Raw genomic sequence first — 20,546 nt, 5'->3', positions numbered from 1 at the left:
CCTAACATACCATGCATTTGCTTCTTTTTGTTTACTGTCTCCCCTGTATGGATCCACCAAGACAGGAACTTTACTTCATAGTGTTTTAAAGTATCTTATGTGCTAATGAAACAGTTCTCACATTGTAAGATTGTTCAGTCTTTTTACATTTTTTCCCATATAGCTTGAAACTACTTCATTACAATTCCAGGTTCTATCTGGAAAGAATTATCACTGAGTAATTTCTGGTTGCCCACAGGACTTAAGCAATCAGACTCAGTCTGATTTATCAGTCCAATAAATTTCAGTATAAAGAGACAAATCACCCTGAAAAATGTGGATTCTTAAATACTTACATGGGCAATGTCTCCCTTCGTGCCTATGACCCGGTCCTGAGAATGCTTACTGAACTCAACATAATGATCTTCTGTAAAGGAATGCCTATGAACAAACAACACAAGTACTGATGTAACTGATCTTCAGAACATAATTATTTAACTGACTGTAAAGAAAGTGATCCTCAGCCTCTTGCCTGACTATATGCACCTGAAGATTCTCAGCTCCCAAAGAGGAAAAAATTGTACACATAAGATTAAAAAGAAAATTCCCTCCATCAATTTGTCTAAGCAGATTCAAAATAAATGAATGGGAACTACTTGGTTAAAACAATGGCTAACAGGGTACATATGCCTCTGAAATATGCCCCAGCAAAGAGCGCCACTATGATAAAATACAAAGATGTGCCATTCTGGATCAGTGAAGGGTCTGTTGTCTGATGGGAATGTATACACTTGGTAAGAATACCCAGGAACCAAGAAAAAAGAAATCTTATTAATTAAACATGTACCACAGATGAGGAAGAGAGAAGCCAGCAATAAAACATACAGCATTCCTCTTTTCCCCAAAAGGCTCTGAGTCAAAGAATCAGACAAAGGGGATAAACTGTAAAACAGAGACACTGAATTATAAAAGTAGATACATACTTCATATCAAATACTGATTTCATTCCCCAAAGTGCAGACAGAGGCTGGCTCCAGGTAGCCGATGTCAGCAGCAAGGATCCATCCTAAAAGAAGATGGGAAGCCCAAGGTGGGTAATTATGTGTTTACATAAATGCCATCTTTCATTAGCATTCTAAAATATAACATATATTGCTGGATTATAAAGAACACAAAAAAACTTTTAGGAATCAAGAAATGGTCAGAAGCTGCTAAGATTTAAGTAATATGCACCTCCTATGTCACAAAAAATAACTAAATTTGAGAATATTTAATCCTCCTGAACTAGTAACATGAAATACAATCGTTTCAAGGGTGTGGTGGGTGGGGGATGATGAGACTTAGAAAGATGTCAAACATGGTTTCTCCTTTCTTAATATTTGGCCTTATTTCTACATCTCCCTCATCTGAAATACCAGTCAACTGAAAACAGCTGTTAAGGCTCTGTGGCTAAGGATTCTTAAAAGATTTTTCAAAGAGAAAGCCCAATAAAAGATCAATTTGCTTTATTTTTCTTCCCAGCTCATCACCAAATTTACTTACTCTATATTCCTTATGATTCCATTATAATTTTTTCAAACTCTTTGTTTTCTATTGGGGCATAGCCAGTTACCAATGTTGTTATAGCTTCAGGTGAACAGCGAAGGGATTCAGCCATACACATACATGTATCCCCTTTCCCCCAAACTTCCCACCCATCCAGGCTGCCACATAACATTGAGCAGAATTTCATGTGCTATACAGTAGGTCCTTGTTGGTTATGCATTTTAAATATAGCAACCTCCTTCACTTTAAAATGAGGAAAATTATCCTTGTCATCTTAACAGTCTTGATTTGTAGAAACAGCAAAAATGTTGATTTAATCCATAGAGTAGTACTAATAACAGAGTTATATTTACAGTGGATAACCAACAAGGTCATACTGTATAGCACAGGGAACCCTGCTCCATGTTATGTCGCAGCCTGGATGGGAGGGGAGTTTAGGGGACAATGGAAGCATGTATATGTATGGCTGAGTCCCTCTGCTCTCTACCTGAAACTATCACAACATTGCTTATCAGCTATACTCCAATATAAAGAATTAAAATAAATAGTACTACTAGACTATGACCTACCACTGGGATCATATAATGATTGTTTTCCTGAAAATTCACAGTACTTACAGACTTTCTTCCAACACAAAAACTTTTGTGGTCATAGTTGATGGATAATTTCAGTTTCAAAATAAAGCAAATTAAAAATCTATCCATCTATCTTTAGGTCTTAGAACAACAACTGGAAAATATAAGGGCCATATAGTACATACTTTAGGTTTTGCAGGTCACAGGGTCTGTGTTGCATGCAACCACAATATACTCAACTCTGCTGTGGTAGCACAGAGCAGCCAGAACAATACATAAACATATGAGTAAGGCTGTGTTCCAAAAAAAACTTTACACACGAATATAGGAAACCAGTCAGCCCACACACCTGCAGTTCGCCAACCTATCCTAGAAGCATGACTGAGCACAACCTAGGAAGGGAGCTTTACCCTGGAAGGCTCCAGGTGTGTGATGGCCGAGTTGTGACAGTTATAGCTGGCCTCCTCCTGTCCACTGAACACGTTGTAGAGCTTCAGCTGCCCGGTGCAGGTGCCCAGCATCAGGAAGCGCTCTCGTGCAGAGAACGCACAGCAGGTCAGGCCACTCTCATCCTCATTGGCTTCCCGAAACACTGAAATAGGACGGAACCTGAACCAAAAAAGAGAATCAGAGACAAAGAACATGCAAAGACTCGGAAAAACAAAACTGTTAGAAGGACAGAAAGAAAAACAGCCTTTCTGTTTCAAGTAGGTTCTTCCAAATTATCAGTGACCATCAGTGGTTCATCTCCATTTTAAAAGAGAGAACTGGACCTTCACTAAAAAATGTTAATAATAACAAAAATTCCCATGTGAAAAACCTGAGATCCCATGACTTGTATGTAGGATTTTTTAAAAAAATATTTATTTGGCTGTGCTGGATCTTAGTTGTGGCATGTGACCTCTTAGTTGCGGCATATGGGATCTAGTTCCCTGACCAGGGATTGAACCCAGGCCCCCTGCATTGGGAGCATGGAGTCTTAACCTACTAGACCACCAGGGGAAGTCCCAGTGTAAAATTTTTAAGGAATCAGAAGAGGTAACAACTTGGACCAGCACAAGTACAAACTTGAGAGCCCCATCAGGAACAGAGTGTTGCATGGGTTCTAGAAAACATACTAATAGAACAAGAACAGAGTGTCTTATATTGCCAGTAATTATACAAGGAGCCCCTGGGTTCCCCTTGACAACAGGGGGTATAGTCACACTGCTCAGGTATTCACACAAACCGATAATTCCTGGTATTTCAGGCCAACAAATGGTCTTCTGTAGTTACTACTTAATGCTGATATTGCCCACATACTCTAACTTAAAACAGAAAAATCAATCCAATTCCCAGGGAGTGAGGTAAACTCTCCTTACCTGCTAAAGATAAGGTGCCTATCAAAGCACCCGCCATCTACCCCTCCATACTTTGGGAATGATGCCCTGCGGTTTAGCCTTGAGGTAAAGTTTATTGGCGCTTGTCGCCTCTGTTTTGGCTCAGGACACTGGTGAGGAGTAAAGAGAGAGAAGGGTGGGCAGGTGGCAACTGGGTTCTTGCAGCGAGCATGCTGCTCTCTAAGATATTCTGTGATGATACTGTCCAGCGTAGGCGGGGAGGGAAGGTGTCTGTCCAGCTGCTTTTTTATGGCTGGGCTCTGGCTGTAGGCACCATGGTCCGACTTCTGCCGCAACACTCTGATTTTCCTGCCATTGCAGGGTGATGGCCTCTCTCTGATAAAACTGATCCTACCAATCACAGGGGAGTTGCCTGCATGAGATGGACCAGGCAGAGCTAGTGAACCCTGGGGTACTCGCGGCTGAGAATGAGCAGCGGGGGCAGAAGGGGCAGAGGTACCCACAGCACCATGGCTACCCAGTCGAGTTGCAATGCCATTGGCGATGCGAGGGGTGCGGGGAAGAGAAACAGGAGAAGCAGCAGCAGTGACCGGGGTGAAGGCAGAAGAATGCGAGGCAGCAGTCATGGGAAGGTCGGCCTCTTTAGTCAGCACAGTGGCTGTCTCCCCAAGCCCTTTAGAAATGAGATGGTTTCGGATCAGTAGAAGCAGCTCTTTCTCAGGAAAGGAGATCCGTGACTGGGCAACAACGTCGGCTTTCTGCAGACGTGCCAGGGACACATCGGTGCCGATGAGAAGCGGCTTTCCCGACACCCGTTCGATGAGCTCAGCGGCGTACTTGCAGAACTTGACGTGGTCACTGCGCTTGTCCTGCAGCACAGGCTCTTTCATCAGCTGCTGGATTTGGCAGCTGCTGAAAAGGGGCAGTTTGCTGATGATCTGCCGCACGGTGCTACTGCGAGACAGGCCCACCAGGGCCTTGCAGGCTAGGGCCCGGATCTGGTCTGCATCTGTGATGGGCATCTTGACGGACAGTAAGGACAGAAGCACCTTGATACCGTTGTTGGACTGCACCACGTTCCACATCTTGGCCAGAGTGTGCTCACTGCTTTTGGGAGTCTGAGGCAGCTTCCTCCGAGGCGTTCCAGAGATAAACTTGCCAATACTAGAAATTCTATTATCCGGGCCACACACACAATTGATGATAATCTGAAGTGCTGACTTCTGAATTTCAGCATCGTGAATAAAGAACTCACCCTCAGCCACTCCCAAAATAATGCTGATACCTATAGGGGGAAAAGTTTTTTTATATTATTCCTCGTAACACTAATGGCCAACTTCAATGATTATTTCAGAGTCAAAATTTACAGTTCTATTCACTGTGTCCAAAAACCACTACAATACTGTAAAGTAACTAGCCTCCAATTAAAGTAATTTTTTTTAAAAAAGTGTAGCCATTTTCGCTTCAGTTCAATCACTCAGAGTCCGACTCTTGTGATCCCATGGACTTAAGGGTAAGGAATAGTCTGTATACAATGCAATCAGTTCTACTACAATGTATCTTTATGACAGAATACCTCATATGAAGTTTTTAAATATGGGAATGATGTCAGTATTATGTGGAAGTCACCAAGTCATGTACAAACTTTCCTAGGTAAGTGGAAAAAACAGTGGGAATAAATAAAAACTTATTGCAGGAAAGAAAAAGTCCTCAGCCTGGCTGCTATAGTGGCGGCAGAAACCCTTTCTTCTACACATGAAGAAACTTTCTCCCCAGGTGCATTTCTTCCCTAGTGCATTCTAGGGCCCACAGCCACTCACATGACTTGCATGCTCACCTTAGCAGCAGCCCTCATCAGTCCTGATCTTAATAAAGGGTTTTTTCCTTTTGTTTTTGTGTACAATAACTTATTCATTTGTGCTGCTTGCCAATTATTCATTTTGAGTTGCTTAAGTTTTTTGCTATCTGTCCCAACCCATTTTTCTTATAAATTCTATTTTCAGCATAACACTCTGCAGAGTGCAAGGTTTTCAGGAATGCACTTGTACTATTATAGCAAAAATGCCTGTACCACCCAGAAAACCTGAGTTCACTAACATGACTCCCTTATTTGAAACTGATGGCATGACTTAAAAGAACTTAAAGGGTACCCTCCTTTGCTACCTTCTGTTCTAATACTGCAAAATTAGGTCAGTTAAGTAACCACAACCAGAATGGCAGGGGAAAACAAAACCACGCAATGACAAAAATGGCAAGGTACAACCTACCTACAGTGGAGACGGTGGAGCCAGCCTCATCCAGTACATCCACTGATTCTGCCAACTGGAGCTGAATTTTTGGCACAACAGTGAGAATAGCCAGGACATCCAAAGCAAAGCGCACAGTGTCATTCCTGGACAGAAAGAAGAATTAGTCAAAGGGAAACTCGGATACAGCCACAAGAAACAATCTCTGTTAAAAGAGAGACTGACAGACACAGACAGTGGGTCAGAGCTACTTACTACCTGAATGAATCTGTCCCTAGCCATGGCATCAAGAGAGGATCTGTAAGTCACCACAAAATTAATTTAAAAAAACATGGGTATGGAATTTTCATCTATCAAACTGCTAAGATTAAAAAACAAAGGATAATCTCCAATGCTGGTGACGATGAGCAGAGACAAATGCTCTCAAACTTTTGGTAGGAGAAGAAAATAGGATTCTCCTCTTAGAAAACAATTTGGAAATATGAAACAAGGTTCTTAAAATGTTTGTAACCTTTGGCCCAGGAATTTTACCTTTAGGAATTTGTCCTAAGGAAATAATCGGAAGTACAAACAAGTATTTATGGATTAAGATGTCTATTATCACATCATGTAAAACAACAAAAGAATTAAGAAAACTTACACAGAAAACAGGAATACCTGTGTTAAATTATGGTACACACATATGATGGACTACTTTGCAGTTACTAACAATTATTTCAAAAAAACTCCCAAGGACAAATGAAAAGGCTCAAAAGACAACAAAACCAAGATATAAAATTTTAAAGCTGACAATACCAAGCACTGGCAAGAAGGGAGAGAAAATGAAAACTCCCATAGACTGCTGTGGGAGAAGTCAACAATATGAGCATTTTCCAAACAATCTGGCAACATCCACTAAAGATGAGATGCAGGCACATTACAACTCAAATTGTACACATCACATCCTCAAGAGAGACCTCAAAAAGAAGTTCATGGTACACTCATTTGACAGGAAAAAAAAGAAAAAGACACTAAATGCCCATCAATAGGAGAATAAACCATAGTATAGAAATGTGCTTAGTCACTCAGTCATGTCTGACTCTTTGCAACCCCATGGAGCCCACCAGGCTCCATGAAATTTTCCGGGCAAGAATACTGCAGTGGGTTTCTACTTCCTACTCCAGGGACTGTTCCCAACCCAGGGATTGAACCCACATTTCCTGGGTCTCCTGCATTGGCAGGCAGATTTTTTACCACCGCGCCACCTGGGAAACCCAATATGCAAATATAAGAATTCAAATATGTATCAACACATAAATCTCAAACACTTAAGGGTGACTGAATACCTGAAACTTATATTAAAAAAATAAGTAAAAGTAAGGGTGAAAAAAGCAAGCACAGATAAGACTTTATACAATTTTAAAACATAAGAGTAACCGGGATGGGGAATATATGTAAATCCATGGCTAATTCATTTCAATGTATGACAAAAACCACTGCAATGTTGTAAGGTAATTAGCCTCCAACTAATAAAAAAAAAAAAAAATAAGAGTACTATATCATTGATTACACACGCACACATATGCATAGCATAAAAAAAAGAACAGAAAGAATGCACACCAAAATCAGAACAGTGGTCACTCTGGGCTGGGCAGCAGAAAATAGAAAGGAACTGAGAAAGCAACATGCCAATGCTGAGTATGGAGTAGTTGTTATATTAATCTCTGTATCTTCATATAATTTGAGGTATTTCATTTAAAAGATTAGTTTAAAGACTATAATCTCAATTATGTCTATTTACAGAATTATGGAAAAGAGATTAAAGAAATTAACAGAGGCTAAGAATAATTTCCACTTCTAAGGTTTTGTATATTGTAAGCAAGACCTTCTAGAACAAAATGATGTCCTTTTCATCATAAGGGACTGGAATGCAAAAGTAGGGAGTCAAGATATACCTGTTTGGCATTGAAGGGACTTCAAAAAGAGGTTCATGGTACCACTCATTTGACAGGTAAAAAGAAAAAAGACACCAAATGCCCATCAATAGGAGAATAAACTATAGTACAGATATGTTTGGCCTTGGAGTACAAAATGAAGGATGGGAAAGGCTAACAGTTTTGCCAAGAGAATGCACTGGTCATAACAAACATCCTCTTCCAACAACACAAGAGACGACTTTATAGATGGACATCACCACATGGTCAATACCGAAATCAAACTGATTATATTCTTTGCAGCTGAAGATGGAAAAGCTCTATATAGTCAAAACAAGACGGGGAGCTGACTGTGTCTCAGATCACCAGCTCCTTAGTGCAAAATTTAGGCTCAAAATGAAGTAGGGAAAACCACTGGGCCATTCAGGTATGACTTAAATCAAATGCCTTATGATTATACAGTAGAAGTGACAAATAGATTCAAGGGATTAGATCTGGTAGACAGAATGCCTGAAGAACTATGGATGAAAGTCCCTAATATTATAAAGGAGGTAGTGACCAAAACCATCCCCCAAAAAAGAAAAGGCAAGAAAGAAAAGTGGTTGTCTGAGGATGCCTTACAAGTAGCTGAGAAAAGAAGAGAAAGTGAAAGATATATTCAACTGAATGCAGAGTTCCAGCGAATCGCAAGGAGAGATAAGAAAGCCTTCTTAAGTGAAAATGCAAAGAAATAGAAAAAAATAATAGAATGGAAGAGACTAGAGATCTCTTAAAGAATATCAGAGAGAAAAAAAAAAAAAGAATATCAGAGATACCAAGGGAACATTTCGTGCAAAGACGGGCACAATAAAGGACAGAAACAACAAGGACTTAACAGAAGCAGTAGAGATTAAGAAGAGGTAGCAAGAATATACAGATGAACTGTACAAAAAGTTATTAATGTCTTGGATAACCATGATGATGTGGTCACCCACCTAGAGGCAGACATCATGGAGCGCAAAGTCAAGTGGGCCTTAGGAAGTATTACCATGAACAACATCAGTGGAAGTGATGGAATTCCAGCTGAACTTATTTCAAATCCTAAAAGATGATGCTGTTAAAGGGCTGCACTCAATAACAGTGGCCACAGGACTGGAAAAGGTCAGTTTTCATTCCAATCCCAAAGAAGGGCAATGCCAAAGAACATTCAAACTACCATACATTTGCATTCATTTCACATATTAGCAAGATTATGCTCAAAATCTTTCAAGCTGGGCTTCAGTAGTATGTGAACTGAGAAATTCCATATGTACTAGCTAGATTTAGAAAGGCAGAACCACCAGAGATCAAACTGCCAACATCCACTGGATCACAGAAAAAGCAAAAGAATTCCAGAAAAACATCTACTTCTATTTCATTGACCATGTGAAAGCCTTTGTCTGTGTGGGTCACAACAAACTGGAAAATCCTTCAAGAGATGGGAATACTGGACCACCATACCTGCTTCCTGAGAAACCTGCATGCAGGTCAAGAAGCAACAGTTAGGACCAGACATGGAACAATGAACTGGCTCAAAATTGGGAAAAGAGTACGTCAAGGCTGTATATTGTCACCCTGCTTATTTAACTTATATGCAAAGTACATCATGCAAAATGCCGGGCTGGATGAAGCACAAGCTAGAAACAAGATTGCCAGAAGTAGTATCGACAACCTCAGATAGGCAGATGATACCACTTTAATGGCAGAAAGTGAAAACTAACTAAAGAACCTAAAGAAAAGTAACTAAAAAGCTGGCTTAAAACTCAACATTCAAAAAACTAAGATCATGGCATCTGGTCCCATCACTTCATGATAAATAGATGGGGAAACAGTGGAAACAGTGGCTGACTTTATTTTGGGGGTCTCCAAAATCACTGCAGATGACTGCAGCCATGAAATTAAAAGAAGCTTACTCCTTGGAAGGAAAGTTATGACCAATTTAGACAGCATATTAAAAAGCAGAGACATTACTTTGTCAACAAAGGTCTGTCTAGTCAAGGCTATGGTTTTTTCAGTAGTCATGTATGGATATGAGAGTTGAACTATAAAAAAAGCTGAGCACCGAAGAATTGATGCTTTTGAACTGTGGTATTGGAGAAGACTCGACTGTCCCTTGGACTGCAAGAAGATCCAGCGAGTCCATGCTAAAGGAGATCAGTCCTGGGTGTTCACTAGAAGGACTGATGCTGAAGCTGAAACTCCAATACTTTGGCCATCTGACATGAAGAAATGACTCATCTGAAAAGACGCTGATGCTGGGAAAGATTGAGGGCAGGAGGAGAAGGGGACGACAGAGGATGAGATGGTTGGATGGCATCACCGACTCGATGGACATGAGTTTGCGTAAACTCCGGGAGTTGGTGATGGACAGGGAGGCCTGGCGTGCTGTGGTTCATGAGGTCGCAAAGAGTCAGAAACAACTGAGCGACTGAACTGAACTGTCCCTTGGAAGAATAGCTATGACAAATCTAGACAGCATATTAAAAAGCAGACATCACTTTATTGACAAAGGTCCATATAGTCAAAGCTATGGTTTTTCCAGTAGTCATGTATGGATATGAGAGTTGGACCATAAAGAAGGCTCAATGCCAAAGAACTGATGCTTTCGAACTGTGGTGTTGGAGAAGACTCTTGAGAGTCCCTTGGACAGCAAGATCAAACCAGTCAATCCTAAAGGAAATAAACCCTGAATATTCACTGGAAGGACTGATGCTGAAGCTGAAACTCCCATACTTTGGCCACCGTATGTGAAGAGCCAGTTCACTGGAAAAGACACTGAGGCTGGGAAAGGTTGAAGGCAAGAGAAGAAGGGGGTGACAGAGGATAAGATGGTTGGATGGCATTACCAACTCAATGGATGTGAGTTTGCACAAACTCAGGGAGACAGTCAAGGACAAGGAAGCCTGGCAGGCTACAGTTCATGAGGTCACAAAGAGTTGGACACAATTTGGCCACTGAACAAGAACAAAGAATAATTTTCATTTCTAAGGTTTTTGTATATTCTAAGCAAAAACAAGTTTTAATTCTATTTTTACAAAAGTAAGCTTTTAATGGACATACTTATTTTTTCTTAAGTAATCCACATACGGACTTACCATTCAAAAAATGTATTTATAACCTTATTATCCTTTGAGTTTTCCTTATCTTTAAAGCAATGTTCTCCAAGTAAATATAATAACCTCCTTTAATACTCTAAAAACGGTGATTCTAAAAGTATGCTTGGGGACCCTAGGGGTCTAAGAGCTTTTCAAAAGGTGCTGAGATTTTAAAAATATTTTCATAATAACACTAAGATGTTATTTTTCCTTTCTCACTCTCCTTCCCTCATGAGTGTATACAGAGCTTTCCAGAGGCTATGTCATGTGTGATGTCACAAAAGGTTGAATACAGAAGCAGATATGAGATCTATTAAGCCAGATACTTGCTGAAAATCAGCTGGCTTTATTTTGGAAACTTTTCATAAAAAATGCCAATAAGCAATGGGTTCAGATTATTTTTAAATAAGTGGGTAAATATATTTGCATTTTCAGTTTTAATTTCTAATATCAATAGATAAAAAACAAAAGCTCTTAAGGGTTCTAATAATTTCTAGTACAGTTAAAGGAATTTTGAGACCAAAAAGCTTGAAGATGACCACTCCAAAAGTATTCCTCTAGATTTAACTATCCTAGGATTTAGAGTAAGAAACCTCCTGTCTTAATGGCAGTGGGTGGATAGGGCAAGGAGGTCAAGAACCACAGCTTATAAACTTTGTTACTTTGTACTCTCCAGACTCCTTCTTATCCAAAACAATAGCTTTCTTTTTGCATCAACCTCAAATAGAACCTACCCAACTGCCTGATTCCATTAGCTGTTTTTCCCTGAGCCTTGCCCTGCTTTGTTCTTATGGTAAAAACCCTACCAAAAGCAAAAAATACAGCTGTATGTGAAGGTCAAATATACATCATATATGGGTTGCCAAGCAGTAGAGAGACATTTAAAGTCTAAGTACAAAGAACACTAGACTCCAGTCTCAGGATGACTTCAACACACCTCTGAAAGCTGTAGCCACATAGATTGCTTAACATCTCTAAAAGTACAGATATGATCCTTACCTATGGTGCAGTATTTATAATCACCAAGACCAAGCACTCTATAAATTTAAAGATATTTATCACATTTCATCTAGTTTCTCAGATTCAAGTCCAAAATTTTAATTCAATTCAACAAATGTTTGTTAAGCATATACCATGTGAAAACCAAAATTAACATAAGCAAAAAGCCAATCTGTGAAGCCTCTCTCTGGTCCCACCTTGCATAATAGGTCTTCCAATTGCAAGCAATAGAAATAAGCTGCAACAAGAGCTGGACACAAGACAGCTTGAGGAAGACTTCTGCTGGTTCCCAATACAGCTGTGCTGGGCCATATTCTATCAGAAACTCCATCATTTCCACAATCTGTTCATGAGTATATGAACATGCCTAAAAGGACAGAGTTATATTATTAAAGAGCTCTATCAATCTGCCTGCTGTTTTCTCCAGCACAGCTCAATGCTCAAAAGAGTTTAATAATAAAGCTAAGTAATAAGTCTTGACACACACTTCTTGAGTCCACAGCCCACATGTGAATTAATATATATAAATGATGCTTCATCTTTTATTTCTAACTAGACTCATAATACATTCTGCCAAAAAAGGTAACAAAATGTTCAAATTATTGGTGCATGTATTTCACACCTTAAGAAGAAAAAGAAGCACCACATAAAATAACTGATTTCTTTTCAATATGTGACTTAAAACATGCAGATACTCATCTTTGTTCTAAAACATACTAATTTCAAAAATGATAGTGAAGATGCACCAGGTTTCAGAAAAAAATTCCACATAGAAGCAGCTAAAATATCTATCTAATACTTTCCACAGAAAAAAGTCCTTTCACACACATCTCAGTTTATCTTTTAAGTATCCCAGCAAAGTAGCAAACTTACAACTGGGAGCAAAGTAAGTTCTCGATACATCCATTTTCTTTTTTTTTTTTTTTTCCTTTGGAGCATGCAGCTAGGATCTTAGTTCCCTGACTAGGGATTGAACCTGGGCCATTGAAGTTGAGTCATATAACCACTGTACAGCCAGAGAAGTCCCTACACCCCTACATGCATTTCATTCTGCCTCCTCACAGTGCAAGTATAATCCATTAATGTACACCCCACCTGGACTCCACTGATATGAATGTGCATTTCAGGCCCAAGATGCTACAGACAATACTAACAATGTTTCTTTTTAGGCAAGGTTCTCTCACCTTGTATGGAGGTTGAGGATGAACAAGAATGCCACCTTCAGTCCTCTGAAGAGACTGCTTCACTTGTTCCAATTTAATGGCCAGATGAGCTTCAAAGTACTTGCGCAAGGCCATGCAGGTATGTTTCCCAGTTTGCCGGCTAGCGAATATTTCATCATCACTGAGAAGTGCACCCTGATCTTCCAAATTTAGAATCTCCAAAGTACTGATCTATTAAGAAAGGGGCAAAAGAATGGGGCAAAAAAGAAAGAACAAAGAGGAAAAGTAAAAGGAGAAAAAAGTAGAAAGATTTCAGTAGATTTTTATGCTCAAGAAGATTGATAAACATCAAAGTACATCTGTCTATACACCATGTTAAGAGCAGACATATGAAAACAAAACACTAAACCTATATTGAAAAATTACATAGCTTTCAATCATGTTGAAAGACACACAGGCACAAAACTGCTTTTAGAACAAGCAATTCCTCCTGTAAGATTACTATCTTCAAGGCAAGTCTACAATGGCATAGTCCTCTGACCACTTAAGAGGAAGAAAAAGTTGTGAATGAAGGAGGAATAAAGACTTTATCCATAAAAATGACAGAAAAACCCCTCCAGTCAGAGGCTTTCTCTCTTCAGTACTGCTGAAGGGCAGCCATGTCAAGCAGGACCCCTACTCCTCACAAAGAGAAGCCACTGAAGAACCTCACCAAGTTCACCAAACGACGAAGACCGTCATAGCGGTCAAAGAGTTCCAACACAGCCCGGAAGGAGAAGCAGATTGAGAAAAACATGGTAGCATGGCAGCATCCCGAGGCATGTGAACATTCCATTAGCCACAGTGTGTAGTTCACCACATCAGACAGAACATTGTGGGGATGCATGCAAACCTGCAAAGGATAAAAATAAAACACAATTTTTTAAAACTAGGGGGAAAGGAACTTCCAGAAGGTATAAAAAATTCACCACTGTACATAGGTATCTGCAAAATACAATAATCATTCCAGAGTAAGTCATTCTGATTTAAAGCTTAAGCTGCAAATAAAATTTTATGACAATCTATTCCAAGGCTGAAAACAATCTAAATTTAGAGAAATGTTTAAATTCCACCTAAGCTTTCCGAGTGTCAAACTCTGCAAATATTTATATCCTTTAATGCTCACAACGCTCTGTTACACAGGTATCAGGATCACCACTTAACTAATGAAGTAGCTCAGAGATGTAAGGGACTTTCCCAGGCTGATAAAAAAGTTGATAAAAGTTAAAAGTAACTGAGCCTTCTGATACTGAAGTCTACAAGTTCAGTATCCATTCACTCACTGATTTCTTCTCACAAATGGTGCTGACGCCTGTCAGACAATGAATTCTGAAGCATTACCCAAGTTTGTTTGGCACTTTTAAAAATCTTAACCACAATTCATTCTGTACAAATACAGATTAGGTTACTACTCTCAAAAGATTATGTATCTTTGCAGAAAGCTAGATCTTAACGAGTAAAAAAATTAAAATCAGAAGATTACCCCATTAATAAATTTGCACAGAAGAAAAAACACACCACTCAAGAGTAATTTACCAACTTCACTCTACCAGAAAAGCTACAATTGCATAAAATACAGAAGAATGCTCCAGATATAGAAACAACAAGGGTTGCTGTGGTGTCTAGGGATCCATTTCTTTTCTAACGTAACCCACTTACATTAAAAAAAAAAAAAAAAAAAAACATGAAATAAAAAATCTTAACTGGAAAAACAGAAAAACCAGAGGGGGTACCTCTGGAGCCCTAAGAACAACTGGAATGATTTTACTATCTCTACCACAAACTATCCTGTTAACATACACTAAGCATCATCTGTTGTTTTTATAATTGACTGACTCGAAAATGCAATATGTAACTCTACTGAGGGACACCTGAGAAGAGCCTGAAAACAGAATGCTCAGTAAAGATCAGACATTCATGGTACTTGCTCCTTTCATTAAAACCTAATCCAACTATTTAATTTTCTTATCCAAAAGCTTTTCTGTGAATGCATGAGAGTAGTCCCCACCCTATACCATTCCCATACATCTGAATAGACTGAACTTACTCTTTCCATGGCATCCTGGTTGTAGGATAGGTAATACAAGCACATTGATACACCAGTTGCAGCCATAGAAGGACGAGGAATTTCCAGTAATTTCTGTACTCCACCGTGTGCAACAAATTCTGTGGCAAACTTATTGTGGAGCAGGAGAGATGCTAGGTGCTACACAAAGAAGATACATATGACCATGGAACAATCTAGAACAAATCTCTTCACAGAATATTAAGTTGCTAAATACAAAGACGCCTTAGAAGTAGACAACCACCCCTTCAAAACAGAAGTAAAACCAATACTGTTTAAGGGAAACAAAAAATAAGCAAACAAAAACTTTAGAATTCTGTAACATTCCCTCCTAATACCAAAGGTTTTCATTAAGGTGAAAAACAAGAAATGAAGAATACTACTGTACATTATGACACACTCCTATAATCGCTTTACTATTACATAGTTTCCCTAACGGATTTTTGTCACCCTTTCCATTTTAATCCTTTTAAACATAATCAGATCTATGTTTTAGCTTTGGCTCAGTCACTGATTCACCCAAAACTCTGCTTTCTTTTAAACTGATACTTGATTATATCCTGAAAAACAATCTTCAGCAAATTATAAAACCTAGTACATTTCTGGTACTAATCAGAATGCACTTTAAATAGACTTTATTAATAATACATTAAGTCTATATTAGACAATTTTTTGTTGTCTTTTAAGTTTTGTTACCTTGCTATCCGATTCTAACTAGCCTCTCTGGGTGTACCTCAACTTTGGGCAATCTAAGGGCAGGCAGTGCAATGCAAGCAGTAGGCTACTCAATGACTTTGAATCCAGGCCAATATGGATGCGGCCTCCAGAGAACTAGAGCTCCCCCTCCTGTTTCTCACACAAAAGTGTCTTCTGGGTCATGAGACAGGCAGCAGGTACAGACAAAACAATACAGATTTGTAACGGATAATTATACAAATTTCACCAAGGTCAATAGGTGTGTACCCTCTTCAGAAGTTCTCTCAATACACAGACTCGGACTAATCCTTATACATAATTCAAACCCCTTCGGGGTTTACTTTTCCTGTCTGATACACAAACCTCTACCACCCAAACCTTTCCCTAAGAAACAGCTAAACCATGTATGGTTCCCTCCCTAATACTCAGGCCATTGCATGTGCTTTTTTCTCAAAACCACTACCATAAAGTGGCAGTTCCACTGCCAGAATCAGCAGTAGGGAAAACAGAGAACAAACAGGCTCAATCTTTACCAAGAACCTTAATTCTAGTTGGCTCAATACAGCCCATAACCTGGCTCACCTCACTCTTGTGGGCAAAGACTCTATTTTCACTCCTTATACTGTATAAGGTCTAGTTCTTAATTTTTTAACGCATTTTGTTTCTATTAACTTCAACACTTACCCCTTCTCCTGCACAACTGAGTCTTCCCTTTGAACAAAACCGTACACATAACTTTCTACACTTTTTATTTCCCCATAAGAAGGATCTCTTATCTGGTTTTACCCTGTTCATCCTTATTTCATTTTCTCTAATCCCTTATATGATTCTGCAAAGAAACAGGTGAATAATGGCACCCATTACAGGTTCTCATACAAAGACTTACAGAAATAGCAACTGCCCAAAGCCTTTCTTCCACTATTTCCTTTTCAAGACAGGATGCTGCATATGAAAACAATACCTTGGGCCACTGGAGACAACTCTGACCTCCAGCTTCATCCCACTGTTCAAAGTAAAATCATGAGTTTGCACATGATTTATACACACACACACAGACACACACACTGCATTCCACACACGTTACTCTAATTTATGTCTAACCTCCTCCAAACTTGAAATTTCTGGGGTCTGCAAGTCAAATTTCATCATTTCTATTTAATTCCAATGCACTTTGGAATTGTGCTGGCCAACACAGTAGTCACTGGCTACATGTGACTAATTTCATTAAAATTAAGTTAAAAACTCAGGGGCTCAGTGGCACTAGCTACATTTTACATGCTCGTTTATGGCTAGTAGCCACTGTACTGAAAAGCACAAAGAACATTTCTATCATCACAGAAAGTTCTATCGAACACTGTAGCTCTGGAATATCAGGAATGAAATTATACCTTGAAAGAGCGAGAACATCATCTCTTTTTCAGAGGTTTTGTCTAGAAGCTACTATTTCTCAAGGAGAACAGACCATTCCTTCCTTTGTGCCCTAATACTTCTGTCACAACATCTATGATATCTAAAAGAAATCATAGGCTTACATGCCTGGCTCTCTCAACCAAATGATAAGCAGCAGAGACTTAATTTATTTGTCTAATCCTGTAAGTATCACAGAACAGTACTGTGTCCATTAGTTACCTGTTAGGTAGAACTATAACAGCCACAATGTTATTCATTCAACTTAACCTCTCTCCCTTCAGATTACCTTAATTATCATGAAGAGGTATGGATTTAGTAGGCTAGACATACCTGCCCTCCTATATTTAGCCCCTTTGCAACCTAGAAATTCCTTTACTTTCACAGAATTTGGGTATGCCTCTATTTCTTTATTCATTTTCTGATTTATACTTTATCTACTTTAGATAACCTAACATCATACAATATGTATACAGTTAAACTTGGTAAGCCTCAACTCTTCTATTTAAATAAGAAATTTTCATTTGTTACTACTGACACATCTGGTAATAGAAACATTCTAAACAATAAAATCCAGAGATGTTATATACCAAAACACATTAGACAATCCACATTAATTAAATGCTCAGTAACTAATATTTTAAAGAACTTTACCTTGAGTGCCTCAAATGTAAGCAGGACATCATTAGTCTGTTTTAAGTCAATGTAGAACATCATCAACTCCCGTGACCCAAGCTGCATGAATATGGGAAGTAACTGAAATGAACACCAAAGACACGTCTTAACATTTGAATTTATTTTCACATATTTCCTGACAGAAGACTAAAGAAACTCTTCCTCCCTCCTTTATAAACATATAAACACATTTTGTTCGAAAAGACCTTATCAGGAGTGACTTCAGTAAGACTTTACCAGTTTGACACAGACTTTTCTGTATTAGAATGAAAACACATCAATGTATAATATGCCACCACAAAATACCCCAGAAATAAACACAGTAGTCTTGAAGCGTGAACACTACTTTTCCCAGTAAGCTTACCTCCTGATATTCTCCTAAAGGGGTCAAATACTGGAGAATAAGTCGCTGCTCAATAGCAGGAGTCATAGGATAAAGGGTATAATTGGTGCCAATCACCCAGGGGGACATTTCTGACCAGCTGCTATTGGACAATTCAACAAACATGCGGTCTGGATCAGACGATGAAAAACCCAACTTTTGCTTGGCTTTCCTGAAGCTCTCTCTGTCAGCCTGTTTTGTTGACTTGTTTTTCCTCAATGCCCCTTCTTCAAGTTTAGTTGCTGAGTTCACTCTGCTACTGGTCTTGTGGCCTGACTCAAGATGAAAGGAGATCTCCATGTCTCCAGAAGCTTCCTCTTGCTCGCCATCCACTACATCTACAGCCATGTCGCCATAGTCCATATCCACAGCTTCTTCATCCAGAGGCAAGAGGGGTTCAGAGGAGAGCTTTCGTGGGCTAGGACGCTTGCTTTCTTGCTTTGAAGTTACCTCCTGAAGCTGTAGCTCCCTCAATCTTCGAAGCACTAATGCCACCTATCAACAGATATTGGAATAAAACAGGTTTATCTCTTCTGTATCTTAATTTAAACAAGTCAAATGAAGCAACAGACAAAGGATTAATCTCAAATATATACAAGCAACTCCTCCAGCTCAACTCCAGAAAAATAAATGACCCAATCAAAAAATGGGCCAAAGAACTAAACAGACATTTCTCCAAGGAAGACATACGGATGGCAAAAAAACACATGAAAAGATGCTCAACATCACTCATTATCAGAGAAATGCAAATCAAAACCACAATGAGGTACCATTATACACCAGTCAGGATGGCTGCTATCCAAAAGTCTACAAGCAATAAATGCTGGAGAGGGTGTGGAGAAAAGGGAACCCTCTTACACTGTTGGTGGGAATGCAAATTAGTACAGCCACTATGGAAAACAGTGTGGAGATTCCTTAAAAAGCTGGAAATAGATCTGCCATATGACCCAGCAATACCACTTCTAGGCATACACACTGAGGAAACCAGATCCGAAAGAGACACGTGCACCCCAATGTTCATCGCAGCACTGTTTATAATAGCCAGGTCATGGAAGCAACCTAGATGCCCATCAGCAGACGAATGGATGAGGAAGCTGTGGTACATATACACCATGGAATATTACTCAGCCATCAAAAAGAATTCATTTGAATCAGTTCTAATGAGATGGGTGAAACTGGAATCCATTATACAGAGCGAAGTAAGCCAGAAAGATAAAGACCATTACAGTATACTAACACATATATATGGAATTTAGAAAGATGGTAACGATAACCTTATATGCAAAAAAAGAAAAAGAGACTCAGATGTATAGAACAGACTTGTGGACTCTGTGGGAGAAGGCGAGGGTGGGATGTTTCAAGAGAACAGCATCGAAACATGTATATCTAGGGTGAAACAGATCACCAGCCCAGGTTGGACGTAGGAGACAAGTGCTCAGGCCTGGTGCACTGGGAAGACCCAGAGGGATGGGGTGGAGAGGGAGGTGGGAGGGGGGACCGGGATGGGGAATACATGTAAATCCATGGCTAATTCATTTCAATGTATGACAAAAACCACAAAAAAAATAAATAAATAAATAAACAAGTCAAGTAATTCTTTCTTCCATTTAAGGATACTCAGACAGTTATCTCAATGACTGGCAAGAGCACAGATCTGACAAGTATGTTGACTTGATTCCTACAGCTTGATGAAATATAGTAATGGCTAAAAGTCTCATTCCCCATAAAATTTCCAAGAATCCAAACCAGAAGATTTACAGATAAAACCTAATTCACAACACATCTGTCTGGATCATGCTGGACTGGACCATCACATTTGAAGGGGCAGACACTAGGTATATTCACAATTTTTAACACATGTCTTTGAAAATCAAACACAAAGGTTTTTCAAACTTTTATCTGTATTCTGTTAAATACTGTCATCCACATTACACATAATTACATAAGCTATTTTTCAAGTTCACCACTTACGTTTTCCTTTAGATACTCATTTTTTGGTCCAATCAAAAACTGTAGTATTATGCTTAGTTTTAAAAAAAAAAGTGATCAGGCCTGCAACTTATTTTATTTTTCCATTTATTTTTATTAGTTGGAGGCTAATTACTTTACATCATTACAGTAGTTTTTGTCATACATTGAAATGAATTAGCCATGGATTTACGTGTATTCCCCATCCCGGTCCCCCCCTCCCACCTCCGTCTGGACCCGATCCCTCTGGGTCTTCCCGGTGCACCAGGCCCGAGCACTTGTCTCATGTACCCAACCTGGGCTGGTGATCTGTTTCACCCTAGATAATATACATGTTTCAATGCTGTTCTCTTGAAACATCCCACCCTCGCCTTCTCCCAGAGTCCACAAGTCTGTTCTATACATCTGAGTCTCTTTTTCTGTTTCTGCAACTTATTTTAA

General features: G+C 39.2%; 1 protein-coding gene across 9 annotated transcripts in view; it reads right to left on the bottom strand.

The window, feature by feature from the left end:
* DCAF1 (DDB1 and CUL4 associated factor 1) overlaps positions 1 to 20,546 on the bottom strand; it is a 101,038-nt gene that overhangs the window by 23,821 nt on the left and 56,671 nt on the right. For all 9 annotated transcript variants that reach the window (XM_020876070.2, XM_070456009.1, XM_020876079.2 and 6 more), the window contains 11 exons: positions 18,120 to 18,632; positions 17,735 to 17,836; positions 14,960 to 15,118; positions 13,586 to 13,765; positions 12,895 to 13,104; positions 11,908 to 12,077; positions 5,707 to 5,831; positions 3,461 to 4,724; positions 2,510 to 2,708; positions 963 to 1,045; positions 336 to 420 (listed from right to left, as the gene is read on the bottom strand). In XM_020876070.2, the coding sequence (XP_020731729.1) occupies positions 336 to 420; positions 963 to 1,045; positions 2,510 to 2,708; positions 3,461 to 4,724; positions 5,707 to 5,831; positions 11,908 to 12,077; positions 12,895 to 13,104; positions 13,586 to 13,765; positions 14,960 to 15,118; positions 17,735 to 17,836; positions 18,120 to 18,632 (3,090 nt within the window). The remainder of the gene's footprint in view (positions 1 to 335; positions 421 to 962; positions 1,046 to 2,509; positions 2,709 to 3,460; positions 4,725 to 5,706; positions 5,832 to 11,907; positions 12,078 to 12,894; positions 13,105 to 13,585; positions 13,766 to 14,959; positions 15,119 to 17,734; positions 17,837 to 18,119; positions 18,633 to 20,546) is intronic.

Source organism: Odocoileus virginianus, chromosome 26, assembly GCF_023699985.2.
Source record: "Odocoileus virginianus isolate 20LAN1187 ecotype Illinois chromosome 26, Ovbor_1.2, whole genome shotgun sequence".
In the NCBI taxonomy this organism is placed as follows: domain Eukaryota; kingdom Metazoa; phylum Chordata; class Mammalia; order Artiodactyla; family Cervidae; genus Odocoileus; species Odocoileus virginianus.
Note: the sequence above shows the minus strand (reverse complement) of the source record. Positions and strands in the feature narration are given on the sequence as shown.